Source organism: Mus caroli, chromosome 10 (assembly GCF_900094665.2).
Source record: "Mus caroli chromosome 10, CAROLI_EIJ_v1.1, whole genome shotgun sequence".
NCBI classification, from domain to species: domain Eukaryota; kingdom Metazoa; phylum Chordata; class Mammalia; order Rodentia; family Muridae; genus Mus; species Mus caroli.
Genome location: NC_034579.1, coordinates 107305213 through 107326992, shown reverse-complemented (window position 1 = coordinate 107326992; position 21780 = coordinate 107305213). Strand labels below are relative to the sequence as shown.

Genomic DNA, 21780 nt, shown 5'->3' with positions numbered 1-21780 from the left:
TACCTTACAAAATGAGTTTCTTAGTTTTTGTTTTTGAGAATTTCATCCATGAGTGCATGGTATTTATATCATTTCTACTGCTGAAAGAAATAAAGAAAAAAATGAAATTGAAAGTTGAAGTTGTGAATTTAAAACCCACGCCTCTGCTATATCCCTCTCCTAAACATTTCTTGGGTTTATGTTGAACAAACTTCCTGAATCTTGGTGAAAGCTGAATGGGGATCCACGTTAGTTATGAGGAGTTGTATGCGTGTTCTATTTTCAGTTAAGTTATTCATAACACCTGATGAAGTTGAATGTGTGGTTGCTAAGTAGGGGTTGGACGTCACCTCTCTGGGCATATGATTAAGTGGGAACTGTCATTTGCTCTGCTGTGAATTGCCACCAAGAGCTGAGTCTGTCGCAGGTTCTACTGTCTGTATTTAAAATTTGCTTCCCTCATGTTAATTATCCTCAAAGTGCCCCATTCCACATAAAGTATTGAAAAGTCAGCAACTCTTTTCAGTTCAAGAACTTTGATTTTTTTTTAAAAAAGAAATTGTGTCTTCTTACCTACATAATATTAAGGAAATAGAATTTTGAATGGAAGGATTTCTTCTTCTTTTTTTTTATGTCAGATTTTCTGTTCATTTTTGTCTTTGAAATCAGGAAAAAAACCCTGTCACTAATTATCTTGATAGCTGTCACCTCAATAATGAGACAGACCACACTTCTCAGAATGGAGTTAGGTGTGAATCAAAGTGTGTAGGTTTAACCACTAATGGAACATAATGAGAAATGGGAAATCCAAAGCCTGAAGCTGTGTGACACAAACTTAGGAGTACTTCTTTATTGATAGTAACATGTGCTTCATACTACAGAAATAAGTATCTGTTTTGCAACCATCAGCCTTTCCTTTGTATAGAACAACCAGAGAGAGAGATTGGAGAGTTCTGCTCACCATCAGCATATACCAACTAAGAAAGAAGCTTCCTTTTTGGTTTTTGTTTTTGTTTTGTTTTGTTTTTCCATGAAAGCATATGCTTACCTTTGAAAAATTGAAAGGGGTGATCAGATTGTTTGTTCTATATATTTTATTGCAGAGATCAATTTCTCAAAATGAGCTGACATTGACCACCTCATATAGAGTATATTCTGACCTTGGGAATCCATACAATGTGATTACAGCCATGAAAAATCCTTGTTAAGGAATTAGTATCGTTGGGTGAACTAGGAAATATGTTATCGTTAAAACTCTTGAGAATATTTTTAAATGAGATTCTAAATCTTTTTTTTTTTTGCATGTCTTCCTCTTTGCCTAAATGCAATTCCACACATGGAAATGGTTAATTGAATTGAGAAATAAATGTGTTTACTGGTAATTGCTTAACCTTTGAATGGTAATTACAATTTTATATTTTTATAGGATTATTTAACCATTCACAAATATGGCAATGCAGCCAGAAATGATCTCTGGAATACATTATCAGAGGTAAAGTAGAAGAAGCTGAAATATCGAAGTATGTTCTTGGGCACCTGAGTTTTGTTTCTAAAATGTTAACACTGACAGTTTGTATTTACTTTGCATAATTCTTCTTTCTTTACATTACTTTGGTGTTCTTATCTGCTCTATAAAGAAGATAAGATTTAAATTATTTGAATCACAAATGTTGGTTAAAATTTTCTTGTCTACTTTCGAGAGTGAGTGACATTAATTAATTGATTAGTTAATTGAGAGAGGATTTAATTAATTGGTAATGTTATAAATGTCTATAATCTATTTAAGTCATCAAACATGCCTCCACCCTCTCTCTTATAATGGCTCACTCCCCTGTTCTTCCCATCATGATCCCATGTCAATTTGATGGGCTCGTTTTTAAGATCTCACTCAGTGCTGCCAGTGTGTGAGTTGGTTAAGACCATCTGTATGATGTAGAGAAGCATGGGAAGCCATGGGGGGGGTGGGGGACAGACTTGCAGAAAATTCACTTTCCTTCTCCCACTGGTCAGTAATTGCCACTAGCTCCTCTCCTTAGTGTGAGGGTCTGTGATTCCTCTATGCAGTCCATGTTGAGATTTTAACTAGGATGATATTGCACAGGCCTTATGCATGAAGCATGACAATACTTTTGAATGATATCTTAATGTGGTATGATAGATTCATGTTAAAAAAATTGAAGCTTTTAGAAAAAATTTACTACATTATACTAGACCTATCAGGAACACAAAATAATGCGAAAGTACTTGCTCTAGCAATAACTCACATTTTATGTTCTGCTATATAAAATTTTAATTTTAGTAAACCTTAGCTGTATATACGGAACATAGCCATATAAGACTCTCAAGGCAAAAATTAATTTTACTAGTACATAATGTTAGCTTTACTGATTTTAAATCATTTCTTATTGAGGTGATGGTAAAATGAGAACAGAATAATGTGAACCATGCTTTCAAGAAGGGTTAATAGATTAATTTATACAATTTTCGTTGCAAAGGCTTTAAGAAGGGATGGAAAATACGTGAACATACAAGAAGTAATGGATCAGTGGACACTGCAGATGGGATATCCTGTTATCACTCTCCTGGGAAACACGACGGCAGAAAATAGAATACTCATCACCCAACAGCATTTCATTTATGACATTGGTGCTAAAACTAAAGCACTTCAACTTCAAAACAGCAGGTACCACACACATCATAGACCGTGATTTCTTAATGTTGCTTTACATTTTAACATTTTAAATTGTTGAGGAATATTTTGCATTTAAAAGTTTTGAGAAATAATTAATTATTTGTTAAGGAAGTTCTAAAATATATGTGGACCACTGTTTTAATCCTTTTATTTGCTGTTTCATTGTGATTCTTCTTTTGTTTCGATTTCTTCGAGATTTTAAAAACCATTTAATTCAAATTTTAAATAATTTATTTAATGTGTATGATGTTTTGCCTGTTTGTATGTCTATGCACTATGTGGTTAGCTAGTGTCCAGGGAGATCACTGGATTCCATAGAACTGGAGTTAAAGATAGTTGTTACATTTGAGTACTGGAATACTGGAATTCAAACCTGAGTATTTGGAAAAGCAGCTCCTGCTATTAACCACTGAACCATCTCTCTATCCCTTCTTCAAGATTTTAACTTTCAATGTAACAGCATTTAGTTCAGAAGGCAGAACTTTGAATTAACATGGTGACTTTGAAAAGATAAGATTTGGGTTTCCCTTCTTTATGAACAGTTCTAGAATTAAATTCAATAGTTAAAACATGTTGCCCATGAATTAAGTGGAATTGAACAAAATGTGCCTTACAGGACAAATGAGAACTGAAACTAACAATCTAGGAAAACTCATTAAGCCAAAGTTCTGTAGTTAATAATGTATGAGTTAAAGGAACATAATGCAGACCCTAAAATAGCCAAGCTTTAGTGGGGCCATGAAGGATCAACATATGTTCTTTTCCTCTCAATAAGTGTTTGAGCTCACTGGCTAGATATAAATCATACAGAATTGCTTCCTGTTTGGTGGAGTTTTTCCAAAGTTGGATCTCACTGTGTAGCCTATCTGGTCCCAGACTCACTATGCATTCCTGGCTAGCCTCGAACTTACAGAGGTCCTTTTGTCCCATCAATCATATCTTTCTAGATTTATTAGGTTTATTACCTTAACTTTCTTTTGAAACCCTTATCAGTTTTACTCCATGTTTTCTCTTTTGTTCCTTATATTAAAAGATCAGCTGAAAAGAGATAAAAGTTTTATTAACCAGTTTCATTTCTTATAAAAAGCTCTAATAACAGTGGATTGCAGGGTGGTAGGGGTGGGGAGGGGCACAGAGAGGGACAGGGTGAAAATTAATAAACAAAATTAGAGTTTTTGGTTGGATTACTCTGTTCTCCCTTGTTTGGGAAATGAAGCATCGGATCTCATCACTCATGGATATCCATGAGTCCATGAGTCCTGGGACATACAGTTGGCTGTGTCCCCTAAGAGGTCTCGAAATCATTTCCAGGTTAGCTTGTTCTAGGCATGGATATACAGAGCCATGGTTGAGAAATTCTTTGATACTTTCTGAAGGCTAGATAGAGATTTTGACTTAGGAAAGCAAGGCCATTATTTTTATTCTGTGTGTGTCTGTGTGTGTGTGTGTGTGCGTATGCTCATGTGTGCCAAACTGCACAGTGGAGGTTAAAGGACTACCTTGGTTGTCAGTCATTGCTTTTTATGTTGTTTGGGTCAAAATCTCTAGTTCATCATCATGAATGCTGGGCTATATGATCTGAATTCTGTAGTCTCGGCTTTGTCTCCCATGTTTATGTAGGGTATTACAAGTGTGTACTATAACTTTACGTGAGATATGGGATTTAACCCTAGGTTTTCTTGTTCAGTAAACTTGTTACCCACTGAGATTTGTCTCCAGCAATAAAGCAGGGGCTTACTCTAGATATACACTGATGTTGCTATTCAACTCTCTGGATTCTTGCAACACACATTACCCTGCTGCAGTCTCACTGTGGCCAGAGAGGGTGGCAGTGTGTCTGCTCTACTCTTTCTGGTACATGCAGTGCCAAATGCTACCATTTATTCCCTTCCTCTCTACGTCCAGGATCAACATTATCAGGCATCCACCTTGACTTTGCTAGGAAGTACTTTGCTGATGCAATGGTAGAGAGAGACTAGTCCGGGACTCTGAGAACTGCTATCTTGACATAGTGTCACTGACTTAGAGAAACAGACAGGAAACAAAGTATGACAGGATAAATTTTGAACAAAAATAATTTTTACCTATAATATTCATTACTATGCAAGCTTTAGCCTGATCTTTTAAAAGAAAAGGTAACATCTAGGCTGTGTCAACATACAGAAAACCATAGAGCTTTATATCTGCTAGAAACACATGGAGTTCATAAACCCTGAGCACTTGCCACATGACATATAAAGGGATCTGATGCTGATTCAAAGCATCACTTAGTCCCAGGAATGATTTTCTATTTAAAAAATAATAAAATCTATACTTCAAGTAAACTCTCTCAACTTTATATTATTGATCATTTACTTCCTTGTGACATGCTGGTCAAAGATTCAATACCAATTCTATTTCATATTTGAACTGAGCCTCCTTAACTCTTACTGCACAATGTATTTCACTGATGTAATAGAACTTGCTCATCTGTGCCAAACTTTCTATTAAGTTGTGAATATTTTCCAAGCAGAGTTAATTCTTTGTTTTATTTTTCTGCCTGGAGATATTAGAATATGATTACAACATACTCAAAAGATGTTAATGAAGCCAGTAATTATATTTTTCATACATAGTCCTTGGATTACAGCATAGAAAGAACCTTATATAACTAAAGATTTCATAAAGTTGGCTGATGTGTGACTTAGCATGACATTTGTTCCAGACTCCTGTTACTTAGACAGTGGGACATTTTTTGTGGCATTTTTAAATACACGAAATCACTACTTTGCAATATTGCATAATGTCTCCTCATATGCCAAGTTGCTTCTTAAAGCTCTGATGTACACAGGATCACAGGCACCAACCCAGGCAGACTTCTTTTCACTTCTGAGTTGATGGCAGAACTTTATATTGATCTTTACTTAATATTGATACTACTTTTATGACGAATTCTCTCCTCCCAACAATATACACACACATATATTCACATATATTCTGCCTTTCTCTAATAATTAGCATTAAATGCTTGTTCATTGTAAAATGAAAACCATTGAGGAAGACAGGAGGGCCCAGGGGTCTGGACATGCTCATTACACAGTCTATTACTCCAAGTGCTCTCTCCTAAAACTTTTCATACACCTTTCACTCACCCAGTTACTGTGTATGCACAAAATGTCTTGTTATATTTCGGGCATTGCTTCCTTATGATGTAATTGTTGGCTACCACTATTGCTAAAGGTACATTTATAAGGATAAAATAGCTTTTTTATAATTCTAGAAGGAAACAAAGTGTAGTTGATATATTGATGATAAAATTATTTCATGTATATCTGGCTACTTATTTAAGATTAAGTTGATATCACCGCATCTATGAGTCTAGACATCTATTTTTTACCCTGTGAAGAAGTAAATGAAAAAAAGTTTCTTTTTAATAGGTGAGATTCATGGTTAACCCTCCAGTTATTGGTTCTTTGACACACAAAGTGGAAAATTTCATTTTGGAAACCAGAACATGAAGTGTGTCCTACATTATTTTATATAGCTCTGAATTTTTGTGAAAACTGATCATTTTTATTTTTACTCTTTGCTGAGTAGTTTGGCTTTCCATATTAATCTCTCTGTAAAATATGTGGATCATGCCTGTCTGATGTATTAGGTAATAAATAAAGACAATGTTAATATGTAAATATAGGAAACTACTGAATTGTCTATTAGCCTAATCCAGGAAAAAAAGTAGAAAAGACCTATTTTTAGACTTTAATCACTAAACAACTTGGCTTGAATTTATAGATTTTAGTTGCATTTATTTCTATAATGCAAATCTATCTTTGCAAGATAAGTTGTTTTGTAAAGTTCTTTTTCATTGAAGTTAAAACTTGTAGACACCAAGTCTCCTTCGTAGCATTGGGAAGGTATACTTATGTTTTGTATATATTGTTTAGGCCTGACATTTATTTGCTAATTGATTTCAATGATTGATAGATGGATTGTTTATATTTTTCCCAAAATGAGCAATAAAAACTGCACAGAAGGTATAGAGGCAATGCTTGCTTGCATTCGTTTTAGTATAGCTGATATGCCAGTTTTTATTCTTAAAGCTTTCTTTTATTTTCCAGTTACCTGTGGCAGATTCCATTAACCATTGTGGTAGGAAATAGAAGCCATGTGTCTTCAGAAGCAATTATTTGGGTGTCTAACAAATCAGGTAAAATATAAATTCTCTCCCAGGAAACTGTTTGCAGCCAGATAATTGTTTAGAATCTTTACCTCTCTGTTTTCAGCTGCTACAAAATGTGAATAAAGACAAATTAAAAGTAGAAAATGGTAACCGTAATCACTTCTGCAAAATTAGGCACAATATGGTTTCTAAATAGCTTAATTTTAGACTGATATGTAAATATTAAATTTTTTCTTTCAAAGGAAAAAGTAGTTATAGTATTAATTTTCTCAGAAGTGTATAAATGTATAATCTAAATTGTGATTGAAATATAATTGCAAGTCCTTGTAGAGTATGAAGGATGCTGAAAGCAGAGATCTCATTTTTAAGCTCACTACCTTTTCTTCATCAGGTTGTCTCTATAAAGGATGAAAAATCAATATTTCCCTTGGTATTAGGTAATGGTAGGGCAAGTTGTAGGGACTTAGGAAAGATATCAAACACCCTCCTAGTTAGAGTAAGACCTCCAGGAGCTGAAAGAAATAAAATTCCATTCTCTCTCTAAATATCTTCCAATCAGATAGGGAGCTACTTCAATTCATTGTCAGAAAGGAAGCTTTTTTATTTCTTTTTTCAACCAAATATATATCCTTCATGCTAGAGTATAAAACAGGTTTCTTCCATTTCTGTTTTTCAATGGCTTGGAGAAAAAGATAATTATCTTTCATGTAACATTTCATTTAGATTTGGATGGTCAAGTGTGATCATATTTTGATTTCCTTACCGCTTTCTCATAGGCTAGTGATTTATATTATTTTGTTTTCCCTAGGAAACATTTTAAAACCTTTTAATTACCAGTAAAATCAAGTATGAAGAAGCACTGATTTTCTCATAGATATTTATCTTGTTAGGGATATATATTCTATATTCATATAGTATACATGTATATATATATATGTATATATAAGGATGAATCTAAATGCTTATGCTAAAATATTTTGGTGTTCTTCATTTTAAATAAAATGCTTAAATTTTCTTCATTCTCTTTCTCGCAGTTGGTATTTATACCATGATCTGAGTCCATACTTATTTATCTTTATCAATCTTCTTTCCACTCACAGAATTGTTAGGAAGTGATGATCAAGAGCACAAAGTTGCCATTGTAATGTTGCTACTTGTTAACATTATATGGCAGAGTAATCCTCAGATACAAAAGAGAGTGTCCTTGGAAGGCGGTATGGGAATGGGGAAGCCAGAAAAAATGTAAACATATTTTACAGTTAAGACACCTTAAGCTATGGTCAGATGTAGGGATCGTCTGACTCCTACTGAACATGTTTCTCAGGCCTGTCCCCTGCAGCTCTGGTCACAACATTCTCTTAATCACATGAGTAAGGATAAAACTGCCATGGGCTTCCTTATCTTACCGATGGTTATGCCTGGGGATTATTTTTAAATACCTACACAGTGTTTTTCTTAAAATTAACCTTTTCACTTATTCTGAGTATTAATCTAACATCACCTATGTTGATATGATCATTATACACAGATGTACAATTTGTAAACACAAAGTTCTACGAGAGTATTGTAATAGTAGACTGTGGTAAGTGTAGCGCACCTCCCCAACCCAAAGCTACATCTATCCCATCCATATAGGCCAGTATACCATTTAACATTAACCCATAGTATGTTCTGTTCGGTGTATGCATGGTCAAGGTGAGATGCCGAGGTTTGCAGGAGATTTCATCTGAAGTAAGTGTGTCTTGAAAAATCTGTAGTAGAAAATATTAAAGATCCTGGCCTAGGCCAATCCACTACAAAAATCTTATAAATAAGGAAACGTGTAAGAAAGAGGATGGAAAGATTACCTTGTTGCCCTACCTGTTCCTTTTCATTTTGAATGTTGTCCACTTTGTTTGAAGTCTTTCATTCTGATGACTATCAAATGACTATCATTAAAATGAAAGAGAGTTCAGTGGGAAAAGACTGACTTTTGTATCCTTCCTTCCATATTATTTTGTCTAATTAGGTTGAAAATAAAATCAAGTTATAATGAAGACAATCATTTAAAAATATTAAAATAGTGTTTTATTCCTATAACCACAAGGTGAAATAAATTACAGGTTTAATTATGATAGTCAGTCAGTGTTTGCAGTTTCATTATTGGTGATGTGCCTTTCATTTTTGCAATATTAGGTATGTCACTGGTATGTAATATCCATAAATTTTATCTAGTTTTTCACATGTTATTGACAATTCCTTTTAAGGACATGTTGGATGCTTAATTAAATCACAGATTAATGCAGATTATTATAGCCTAAAAGTAGTATGTATACTTGCTTTTATATTTTTAAAAGCACGTTAAAGTATTTTTTATTCTTACTATGAAAATACAAATAAACCAAACATTTATAAATATACTTGCATGTTAATTGGGTATTTATGAATGGTGAAAGGAGGGAAGAAAAAATACAGCACTGAAGATAATTTAATCTCAAATATTAAAAATTGCATAATGTATGGCTTTCCTCCAAAGTGCTTTACTTACAACCCACAAACACTGAAAATTAGGATTATCTCTTATTCCCATTTTACAAATGTGATGATCAAGTCTTGATGAATGCTTGCCCAGTGTGCCAGTTGTCTAACCAAGTGAAAGGCTGCTGTTTTGAGTTTGGTATTCTTTTCTTCAACTCTTGGACACACACACACACACACACACACGCACACGCGCGCACACAATTATATTTATAACAGGTTGATTTGGTTCCCTGTTAGTTCCTCAACACTGTTGGGGGTAGTTTTACTACCTGGGACCAGTTGCACTGCTAACCCCTCCTGGTTTCCCTTTTGTTATATCCACCTTTGGTAAGGGAGGTGACTGCACTCCTAGCTCCCACCTGAGACTGGTGGATAAAAGACACACAAATGCACTCATGCGCATGCACACACACACAAGTATGCATACATACTGTGTAATTTTACAACTTGCCTTCCAGGCATAATTGCTGGGCATTACTTTCTCCCACCTGGAAAAGCATGCCCTTACCAACTTATCTCTGTCTCTCCACTTGCTTGAAACTTCAGTGGCTAGTCCTACCTAGCCCCTGCCAAACATCCTTGGCAATCCACCTATAGTGGAGGCCACCAGCCCCAGCTCAACCACCCCCTACCTCCCCAGACCTCACATGGTTGCTGCATTCTTCTTCCTCCACTGCATCTTAAAAGCTCCTCTCTCCTTCCCTGCATCTGCCTTTTCCTCCTGGGACTTGGCAGTCCTGCCTATACCTTCCACCCAACAATTAGTCCCTGACCTTCTTTACTGACAAATCAAGAACCAATTGTGGACCACTCTCTACACAACACAGTGTTTTGCACTTGCATATGAGTGTTTATGGGCTTCGAGAGATATTACTTCATTGGATTTTCATTAGAATCCAGAGAAAAATGATCAACATAAACCATAATCTCTGCAATGCTTTGTCCCATGTCATCATATATGCTATCTTAGCTGACTTTCCTCTTATTTTATCTTAAATATCATGTCCTACAAGTAGCATATTTGCCTAGAAATGCTTAACTATCAATCCATTTTCATTCCCACAGTAACTTTAAATGTGTTATAAAATACCAACTCTTGTGTACATTGATATAGTGTCAGTCGTGTGCCATTTTGGACACACACACACATATAATTTTCAATTATGAGGAACATTCGAAATATAACTTCCATACTTTTTACTACAGAACTCATCAAATACCATACCTCATTAGGCCGTCAGAAAAGATCTTTTTAAAATTCATTGTCTGCTATTAGTTAATTTGCAGAACATTTTGGGCATGTAATTAACTAGTATTGCAAAGACATTTTAAAATCTATTACAAAATCTTTCTGGGAATTGTTTCTCAAAGATCTCATTTGTAATAGACCCATACAAATATTCATGAATAGTAATATCTTCAGGATGTGGGTATAAGTTTATTAATAGAATGCTTTAAAATAATTGATGACTGCCTTATTTTAGTCAGGCAGTATAGAAGATATGGAGATTATTATCGTGCTTTTTATCTATGCACTCATTTGACTATAATCTATCTATAATATTTTTAATAGAATGATAAAAATCAGAACTAATAAATTACATTGGGATTTATAAATGTCACTATCCAATTTGTCAATAAGAAAGAGCTTTGGAAAATGAATTTGATAATGTAAAGTACATTATCACTTGATGTTTGCAAAATTCATGTCATTTGTTTATATTGATGCTACAACTTAACTAGAAAACAACATTAATAAATGTTATCTACATATGTGTGTCTGAAAGATGTCACAGAGGTTAGAAGCATGTATTGTGCTTACAGAATACACAAGTTTGGTTCTCAGAACATATTTTGCATAGCTCACAGCATCCTGTAACTCCACCTTCATGGATTCAGTGTCTTCTGGTAACTGCATGAACCTATAATCACATGTACATTACCTACACACACACACACACACACACACACACACACACACACACACACACACGCATACACTCTTAAAAATAAACAAACTTTAAAAGTAAAATTATCAAATGTATTTATTTACATGTAAGTGGAGTTTATTCAGTTAGAATGCTTATTTAAGCTCATTAGACATATATTGTTGACTATACATATATTACATCCCCAAACAAAAGAACATACTTTCTTTTCAGCAGCTCCATAGAACTTTCTCTGAAATTGACTACATACATGTATGAAAAGCAAGTATGAACACATACAGGAAAATAACATCACCGTATACCATACCAGATCACAAAAGATCAAAGTTAGTATTAACAATAACAGAAACAAAGGAAAGTTTATAAACTCATGGAAATTGAGAGAAAGTTTACAAACTCATGTAAATCTGTATACTGAATGAAAATTGGTCAACACATAAATTAGTTAAGAAATTAGAAGCTTTCTAGAATGGAATAAAAATTATTAAAGCACACATCAAAACTTATGAGACACAACAAAGGCAGTTCTAAGAGACAAGTTTATAACACTGAGTGCCTACATTAAAAAGAATATACATATCTCATAAATGTAAGTTAATAGCACACTTGAAAGATCTAGAGCAAAAAGAAGAAATTACAACCTAAAGAATTAGAGGGCAAGAAATAATGAAACGTGGCACTGAAATCAAGAAAACAGAAACAAATAAAAAGTACAAAGAATTAATAAAGCAAAGAATTGATTCTTTGAGAAATTCACCAAGAATGACAAACCTTTATCCAAATTAATTAAAGGTATACAGAAAATATCTAAATTAACACAATTAGATATAAAAAGAAGATATAACAACAGGTACCAAGGAAGTCCACAGAAACATACAAATAAACTTTAAAATCTGTTGTCAAGCAAATTTGAAAATCGAAAAGAAATGGGTAATTGTTTAAATACATACCATCTATCAATGTTAAATCAAGGGCAAGCAGCTAAAATAGAACTATGAATCATAATGAAATATAAGCAGGAATTAAAAGTCTTGGAGGAAATAAAATAAAAGAGCCCAGGAACAGATGGTTTTTGTACAGAATTCTACCAGAGTGTCAATGAACAGTTAATTCAAATACTCTTCAAATTATTCCACAAATTAGAAACAGAAGGAGCATTGTACAATTTTTATAAGACCACAAAAATATACCTAAGCCACATAGAGAGCAAACAAATAGAATTACATATCAATTTCTTTTTTCTTTCTTTTTTTTTTTTTTTTTTGGTTTTTCGAGACAGGGTTTCTCTGTGTAGCCCTGGCTGTCCTGGCACTCACTTTGTAGACCAGGCTGGCCTCGAACTCAGAAATCCGCCTGCCTCTGCCTCCCGAGTGCTGGGATTAAAGGCGTGCGCCACCACGCCCGGCTACATATCAATTTCTCTTGTGAACATACATGCAAGAATTCTCAATAAAATATTTGCAAACTGAATCCAAGAACACATCCAAGACATCATCCACCATGATCAAGTAGACGTCATTCCAGAGATGCAGGGATAGTTGAACATTACATAAATAGGATAAGTGTCATCCATCATATAAACAGACTGGAAAACAAAAACCATATGATCATCTCATTACATTGAGAAAAGCCTTTTGACAAAATACAGCACCCTTTGTTAATAAAAGTCCTGGAGAGACTAGGAATAAAAGCAGTGCCTTAGATTTTTCATTTCTGTGACGAGACACCATGACCAAGGCAACCCTTATAAAGGAAAACAATTGGGGCTGGCTTACAGTTGAGAGGTTCAGTCCATTATCATCATGGTAGGAAGCAAGGCAATGTCCATGCTGTAGGAACTGAGAGTTCTACATCTTGATCTGAAGGCTGCTAGGAGAAGCCTGGCTTCCAGGAATAATTCAAAGTCCACCTCCATAGTGACATACTTCCTTCAACAATGCCACACCTCCTAACAGTGCCACTCTCTGGGACAATCATACTCAAACCACCACATTTCACTCCCTGGTCCCCACAGGCTGGTTCAATGTAAGTCTATGGGGGCCATACCTAGCCATAGCATAAAGCAATACATTTTGTCCAACTTCAAAAATTCCAGTTTATAATAGTCTCAACAGTGTTAAGTCCAAAGTCTCTTCTGAGATCCATCCAATCATTTAGCTGCAATCTCCTCTAAAGTCAAAGAGCAGAGAGCATACCTCCAATACCACAGTATATACATTTCCATTCTGAAAAGTCATAGTGTGGAAATAAGGGACCAAAGCAAGCCAAAACAAAAATCAAACAAACAACCAAAACCAAAAACCAAAACCCAAAAACCCCCAAAAAACCAACCAACCAACCAAACAAACAAAGAAACCACCAACAACAACAAAAAACCCTAGGTAAACGCCAAACTCTGCAACTCCATGCATGATATAAAAGCTCTCTTCAGATCTCCGACTCCTTTCAGCTTTGTTGACTAAAAGAAACTTTTCTCTTGTGCTGTTTCTACTCCTCTAGCAGCTTTCATCAGCAGGTATCCCATGGCTCTGATATCTCTAGCATTTTTGGGTATCCAAGGGGATGTAAATTTATACCTTCTGGTACAATGTCTGGGATCCACACAAGATCTTCTCCAAAGGGCTTGGGCCATTTCTCCAGCTTTTCCCTCTGTAGCACTCTAGGCTCTGGTTTACTCCACTCTACTTCTGCTGCTGTTCTTGGTGATCATCCCATTGTAATGGCATCTCCAAGTCTCTGGAGTCTTCTGCTGCAATCAGGCTTCACTAGAAACCTCTCATAGGCTCTCTTTATGGTGCCAAGCCTCAACGTCTTTGCATGATTCCTTCAGTGCTGAGCAAACAACTGCAACTGAGGCTGCACCTTTTCCAGTGGCCTTCCATGGCCCCTCATAGTACTAAAACCCTGCTGCTCTCCATGATCCCTTCATGCCTTCAAAACCAGTACCACCTGGGTGATTCTTACACCTTACCAAGGCCAGCTGCCTCCCGAGGTATAACCTTGGCTATCTCTGAAGCACAGCTTCTTCATGCCCTCAGAAAACACTCCCTAGAAGATTTCACCTCAGTGATGCTGGTCTCTTCTTAATCACAGCTAATTTCTTAGCTCCAGCTCACCAACACCAATTGTCCCATTAGTCTCTTATATTCTAGACTCTAAAGCCAGTATCATGTGGTTGAAGTAGCTGAATTCTGCTGCATGATGGAGCTGGAACTTGCCCTCCTTCTATTACATCATCACCAGCTTTCTGTTTTCCAACTTCTTCACTGTCTAAGGTTGGTTGTCCTGGAACTTGCTCTGTAAACTCACCTTGAACTCAGAGATTAGCATGCCTCTGTCTTCTGAGGTCTGGGATTAAAGGCATCTACCACTATACCTGGACCTAGGGGTTCCTCTACTTGGAACTTTCTCTGTACCTGGCTGACCTTGAACTCAGAGATCTGGTCTCCTTTGCCTCCTTGAATTAAAGGTGCCTTCATTCCTGGGCCTTAGCTTTTCATGGCCACATTTTTCAAAAGTATGTGTCATCCATTTCTGGATTCTAGTTCATTCCAGGTTAATAGTCCAAATGAAAACAATAACCAGATAATAGTAATACATAACATGATAAAACTATTCCTTGTTCAACAGCAAATGCAAAAGCAATGCATTTTGCAATCTTGCCCCACACTCACCACTACCTTGATCTGTTTATCTCCTTGAACACAGGAATTAGCTCCATTGCACTTCCTGGCACCCTTTTACTCTTTGAACCATACATTTTGTATTATTTCTTTTTTTTCTTTTTCTTTTTTTTTTTTGTTATATTTCATCAAAATGCTCTTCATGAGAGTAAACCACAGCACAGAATCTAAAATGGGTTGTTTTGAAATTTCCTTTTTCAATGCAAGTAATTTGACTCTCTTCACCTGAGGTTCAGGCAGACTCTTCAGGCAAGAGCAAAAGGTGGCCACATTCTACACCAAAATATCATAAGAACAGTCTCCTGGCCACATACAGAAATTATTCTCTTCTGAAACCTCTAGAGCCAGGCTTCCTTCCGTAGTTCAAATCACCCTCAGCAACAGAGTCTTCCCTTTTGCTACTAGGAGAGACCATTGAGTCCCACTTAACGCATTCAGCTGTTCTCCAAACCCAAACTTCTACAAAGCAAAATTCACATTCTTCCAAACAAAAGCATGGTCAGGCATATCACAGCAATACCCTTGTCTCTTTTACCAACTTCTGCCTTAGTTAGTGTTTACATTTCAGAGAAGAGACATCATGACCAAGGCAACATTTCATGAGCCTGCTTACTGGTTCCCAGTTTCAGTCCATCATCACCATGATGGGAAGTATAGCAGTGTCCAGCCAGGCATGGGACTATAGGAGCTGAGAGTTCTACATCTTGTTCTGAAGACTGCTAGGAGAAGAATGGCTTCCATGCAGCTAAAAGGAAGGACTCAGCCCACCCCAAGTGACATACTTCCTCCATTATAGTGCCACTCCCTGGGCCAAGTATATTCAAACTACCACAAACTACCTCAACATGTCAATATAAATGACTTATGGCCAAGCTCATAACAACTTCAAATTCATATTTAACTTAACTGAATTCAAAGTTTTACTATTCTTTGCTTATTAAATGGATACCATTTGCAGAAAACTACCACCAATAGATGAAGCATTGTTGAGTCCACTCCCAGTGCACACATCTAGAAAATATCCCCCACACCTAAGGCTGGAGAAACACTGTGGAAGATAGGTAGCAAAAGGATAAGAGCCAGAACATATGGAGCTTGCTGGGAGATGGTGTATCCTGGGGATATAGAAGCTCTTCATATAATGTCTCACTGGCATGACTGCCTATACATGTGCCGATCAAGGACAACAATAGACATGCTATTGTGGATGGGAAAGAGGCCAGGAAACTGCAGTCTTACACAAAGAACTACAAGCAACTACGAAATGCTGAGAGCAGAGGCTATGGAAGATCACACTAATTGGATACTTGATAATAAATTACCTGCCCTGAGTTCATATATACAGGTGAAATTATACAGATTGAGCAGATTATGGATTTAAGAATATAATCAAGAATATAATGTACATTTCCATTTATGTGCGTAATGGCATTTAGTGTAAAAGAGGCCATGCATTTTAAAGAGAGTGAGGAGAGGAGTATATGAGAGACTCTGGGGAAGGAAAGGGATGGGGAAATGATGTAATTACACAATAATCTCAAAAACTAAAAGAAATAATTTTTAAAAGTTTTGAATATTTGAAGGCAATCAGGATTACTTAGGGAAAACATTATCTTCACCACTTAAGATTTAATTTTCCCAGTCCAGACATGATTATTTAAAGCCTCTTTCTATTACGTTCCTTTAGCTTGTCAAAAATATCTTCTCCAAAAAGAAACTTTCTGATGAAAGTGGGAGACGCGTAAATTCATGGGTATAAGAATAAGCATTTGGAAGGCAGTTTGACAACATGTCACTTAGCAAAACCACAGTAGGTCCTCCCTAGACCCTGTGACCACATCAGACTTAGAGTATAAAGATAGGATTAAGTATAAATTTGACTTCAATGACATTTTGTTATTCGGCTGATTTTTGAAAAATTCTAGCCTGTAATATACATTGGATTAATTAGTCTTCATCATACAACCTTTCCCTGTGTACTCTACTTGAGAGTAATTTATTTATTTATTTATTTTTATTTATTTTTATTTTTATTTTTATTTATTAGGCATTTTCTTCATTTACATTTCCAATTTCTATCCCAAAAGTCCCCCATATCCTCCCCCCATACATTCCCCGCCTAAAGGATTACGTTTCATTTCTTCTAATGTGTTTATAAAATCTTGATAAAATATTTATGGTTTTTGAGTCATAGAAATTAAAACATACAAGTATGTTTTCTTTTCTAGTTTTTTTTTCATCCGCACCCCAAACTGTGTCTGTGTGTGGATGCAAATATTAATTCAACTTCAATGTGCAAATTCTGTCATGAATACATCTTGAAGTGCAACAGAAAAATTATTATAATTGTGAATGATATTTGTCTTGTGAAAGCCATGATGATAGGTGACTGGACACAAGTGGAGGTAGCTTTATGCCACATTTGAAAGATTTAAATATTAAATATGTATGAAGTTATGTTTCCTAGCCTCTGTTAATTGAGAAAAAATCTGTACTTCATGAACAGAATTTCAGATTTTTTCCTTTATGAAGTAAGCATTGTCTTTGTTTCTAATTCTATGTGGAACTGTTGGAGTCTTGAGCAAATTAGGGTCCCTTGTTTTATCATTATTGATGGTTTTACAAAGTCTGTTCATTATTTGCACTTTTAGGAAAAACCTGAGAAAAAGCCAAATATAAGAATGGCTTTCAAATAAATACGCTCTATTTTTTTTAATCACTTTCTCTCTGGTTAGCTAATAGGATATATGTCTCAAGACCTCTTTCGTTCTAGCTGCAAATACACACATATGATCTAATTAGCAGCCATGTGAACATAGTGGGATAATTCTAGATGACATTTGTTTCAAGTATAGAAACTGTGTCTAGAATAAAGAGTTGTGTCAAAAACGAAATTGCTAATTATGAAAAACTCACTAATTGATCTAATAATGAGTAACAAAATAAACACTTTCTGTCTTTGCCGTTTTAAATGAGGGGATTAATTAAAGAACGGGTTTCAGTTACATTTTAGGGTGACATTTTCTTCAAATTCTTAGGAGTGCTGTTTCTCGTTTTTAAAAGACTTGATTCCTTTTTAGCTCTAAAAAAAAAAATAATTAAAACTCTGCTTACTGTCAAATGCTCCTTGCAGAACATCACAGAATAACGTACTTAGACAAAGGAAGCTGGATCCTTGGGAACGTCAATCAAACTGGCTACTTTAGAGTCAACTATGACCTAAAGAACTGGCGATTACTGATCGATCAGTTAATCAGGAACCACGAGGTACATCCTTGATCCACTCACCAGTTGTCTGTTTGGCAGGATGAACACCTGTCGTTTTAATGATCAGAATTACGCCCCTCATCCTTTCTTTTTTCCTAACTGGACTCACAGGTACTTTCTGTCAGTAACCGTGCAGCTTTGATCGATGATGCCTTCAGCCTGGCCAGGTATGTTTTTACTTGAGATCTCCACACTAAAATCCACAACTGTAAGGTGTTTCACATGATCTTAAACTCTGTATTGTCTATTCTTACTTACATACTCTCCTCTTTCTTATGATATTTTTGTTTGTATTTGAATGCTATTCCGTGGCCCCAAACTCTAAGCCAATAATAGCCATAGGATATTTCCAAGACAGCAGAAGCTTTGTCAGTTTTGCTGCAAGCTTAGTTAAAAACTCTGGAGATTCTTATGATCTCTTCATTAATGAACTCTACACAATGGCCATTGCTGCCACACATAACTTTTGATAGAAAATACCTTCAAGAGTTAGCACTATTATTCCTCGCATATACCAGGATAATTTTAACGTCAAAGCTGTATTTGAATATTATCCATTTGTGAAAAGTTTATGCTGAGAGACAGCAACAAATATTACACAGCATATCAATCATGTCCCAAAAGGTTTGATTGCACTGATTATTAAGTGACTTTCATAATAAGGTTTATAATGTTCTTTTTTTTTTCTTTTGGTTGTTCAAGATAGGATTTCTCTGTGTAGCCCTGGCTGTCCTCAAACTTGATTTGTTACCAGGCTGTCCAGAGCTCACAGAGATTCACCTGCCTCTGCTTCCTGAGTGCTGAGGTTAAAGGCATGCTCCACTGAGATTTTTCTGTACTTTATCATAGTTTGCTAATTTTTCCTACTCTGTGATTTGTTTCTTTATTAATTATTTATGTTTGTCCACATGTGACCACAAGGCTTAGGTTGGTAGTAGGGATCTGTTCATTCTTGAGACCCGAAACTGCTTTTACAGTTTATGTGCCCTATCAAATTTTAACTCTTTTCATATGTTAAAAACACTCCTTTCCCTGTAGCATTCCAATCCATCAAATGATGGACTTGATAATTATTTTGATTGAAGTAGAACTGAACTATCAAGCAACTTAAGAGATTGTTGTGGCTGTGTGTGTGTGTGTGTGTGTGTGTATGTGCATGTGTTTGTGTGTTTGTAAATAGGCAATGTCCAAAGGGAGTTCACACGACAAATTCTAGATACTGTTCTATTCACATAAAGGAAAAAAAACCCAATCTACTCTGACTTTCCCCTTCATTATTACCACAAAGCATCACAGGGCCATCAGTATTATCCTTTCTTATTTGGTTCACCATGAGGTGGCACAGTGTGCAGCAGAGAGGACTGTATCACTCAAGGAGAACATCCAAGAATGACTGATCCTCAGGATCTACAGTGGAGGAAGAAAACCAAAGTGGGACATTGTTCCCTGATCCCCTCACGAGTGCCATGATACATTTCATATGGTACATGTTACATGTATCTCAGAACACAAATAAATAGATAGATAAATAGATAGATAGGTAGATAGATGATATATATTTAGATAGATAGATAGATAGATAGATAGATAGATAGATAGATAGATAGATAGTGTACTAATTAAGCTAAGCCTTTGGCAAAGGTGAGGACCCTTCCATGATGCTACACCATCTTATTGTGGGAAAACTTAGAAGCAGTAGATATGGACAGAGGCCTGTAGAAACAGTGATATATGAAGATAAAGGCCAAGATGCAGCTTAGGCTCTGCAGAAAATAATGAAGCTCTGAGAGAAAATATGATATATATATATATATATATATATATATATATATATATAATTATTTTACATTTAAGCTTGGAGAGGTCAGTGAGTCATAAAGAGAGTTTGCGTATGGTAGCTGTGATACCTGTGATACTTCCCTGAGATAGGATCAGAAAGAGAAAAATCTTGAGCACAAAGAATAGAGGGTTAGGAGCAACAACAACAACAACAAAAACCTAGTGCTAGCAATTAATTATTAAATATGTAATAAATAGAAACATCTTCCCACTTAGCATAAATTATGAACATCTCGCCTTTTAACTGCAGAGTTTCTCTCGAACCCCCCACATACACCTAAATGTATGGATGTCCATGTCTTATATAAAGTGATATACTTCTTACATATAACATGGGCAGAGCATTAAATGAGCTTTAAGCTCTCAGTTACTTACTACCTAATAAAACACAAATACTATACAGACAGTTGAGTATGGAATAATGACCAGGAAAGTATATTTCTGAAGACTTTAAAACTTTGAAATATATAGTCATTATCTCTGTAAAAGATCCCTAAAATATCATTGAGTTCATATTTGCAGTCTGTAGTTCATGAAATGTTTCATTAACAGAGTGAAAGTGAATAAGTAGAGAATAAGATTTGTTCCTCCAAATGTGCTCTCTACTTGGACCTAAATGTTGATTTTATTTAAGTATTCAAATAAATATTTCATATTTTAAAATTCTGTTTATATAAGTTTCTTTCAAGCACAACAGTAAGTCAGGTAATCCTTGTCCTCTTTGAAGATAACAGGTGGACAAAGAACAAGTATTCAACAATCACAAGCAGGTCACAGACAAAGCTGAGGTTCTGGTGAGAGACCTCCTTAGTAAATGAATTCAGTTCCTTGCTTGCCAGGGCCACTTGTCCTGGGAGTTAAGAGTGATTAAGTCACTTAGCTATGCTTGGACAGACTCTAAGTGTGTGTGTGTGTGTGTGTGTGTGTGTGTGTGTAGGGAACGGATTGTTTAGTGTCCCAGCAATGATACATCAGAGATAATAAATTCCAGTCCAAGTGAATGTATGCAGTTTATGGAATCCCTGTTTGTCTAGTCTTCCTTATGCATTTGATTTATTATTCCCTCATTCTGTAAGTGAATGAGTAGAAATATTTAGTCTCTGGCCATCAGTATAGGCTTGTCTGCATTTCCATGGACACTAAGAATATGCTGTTGTTTCACAGTGGACTTTTCCTGATTCCTCATTGTTCTTGCAGGATACAGAGGAGAGTGTCCAGTGTCCTGTTTGTGGTCATTGTTGCTTAATTTAATGTCTGGTACAGAATTGCACTAATGTTTGTGTAGACATAAATTTACTAATCTGGAAAAGTCATGTCATCATTTTTGTGAAATCTATTATTCAACTTTGATGATTTTTAGCTATATTGAAATCTGGCCAGTGTTGTTATACATATTTGCAATCCCAGAACTTGAGAGGTTGAAGTTGGAGGATAACAATGAGTTTGAGGTTGGCCTGGAATACACAGTGAGTTCCAGGCCAACCTGTGATACAGAGTAGCCCTGTCTCAAAAAAAAAAATAATAATAATTTTGAACAACAAAGAAAAAGTGTTAAGACATAATTTCACTTCATCTACCACCTACTGTTGTTTTATCATACTCAGAGGTAAAATTTGGAATATTTGACATATATTATACCAGACATTTTCCCTTTCTACACCTTATGCTGTTAAATTTTAAAACCATGAAGAT

The 21780-nt window shown here is 35.6% G+C and overlaps 1 protein-coding gene across 1 annotated transcript in view; it reads left to right on the top strand.

Annotated features, from left to right (window-relative positions):
• Trhde (thyrotropin releasing hormone degrading enzyme) overlaps positions 1 to 21780 on the top strand; it is a 398108-nt gene that overhangs the window by 294891 nt on the left and 81437 nt on the right. The window contains exons 8-12 of the mRNA XM_021175200.2: positions 1406 to 1471; positions 2475 to 2662; positions 6769 to 6857; positions 18116 to 18249; positions 18361 to 18416. Coding sequence (XP_021030859.1) covers positions 1406 to 1471; positions 2475 to 2662; positions 6769 to 6857; positions 18116 to 18249; positions 18361 to 18416 — 533 coding nt within the window. The remainder of the gene's footprint in view (positions 1 to 1405; positions 1472 to 2474; positions 2663 to 6768; positions 6858 to 18115; positions 18250 to 18360; positions 18417 to 21780) is intronic.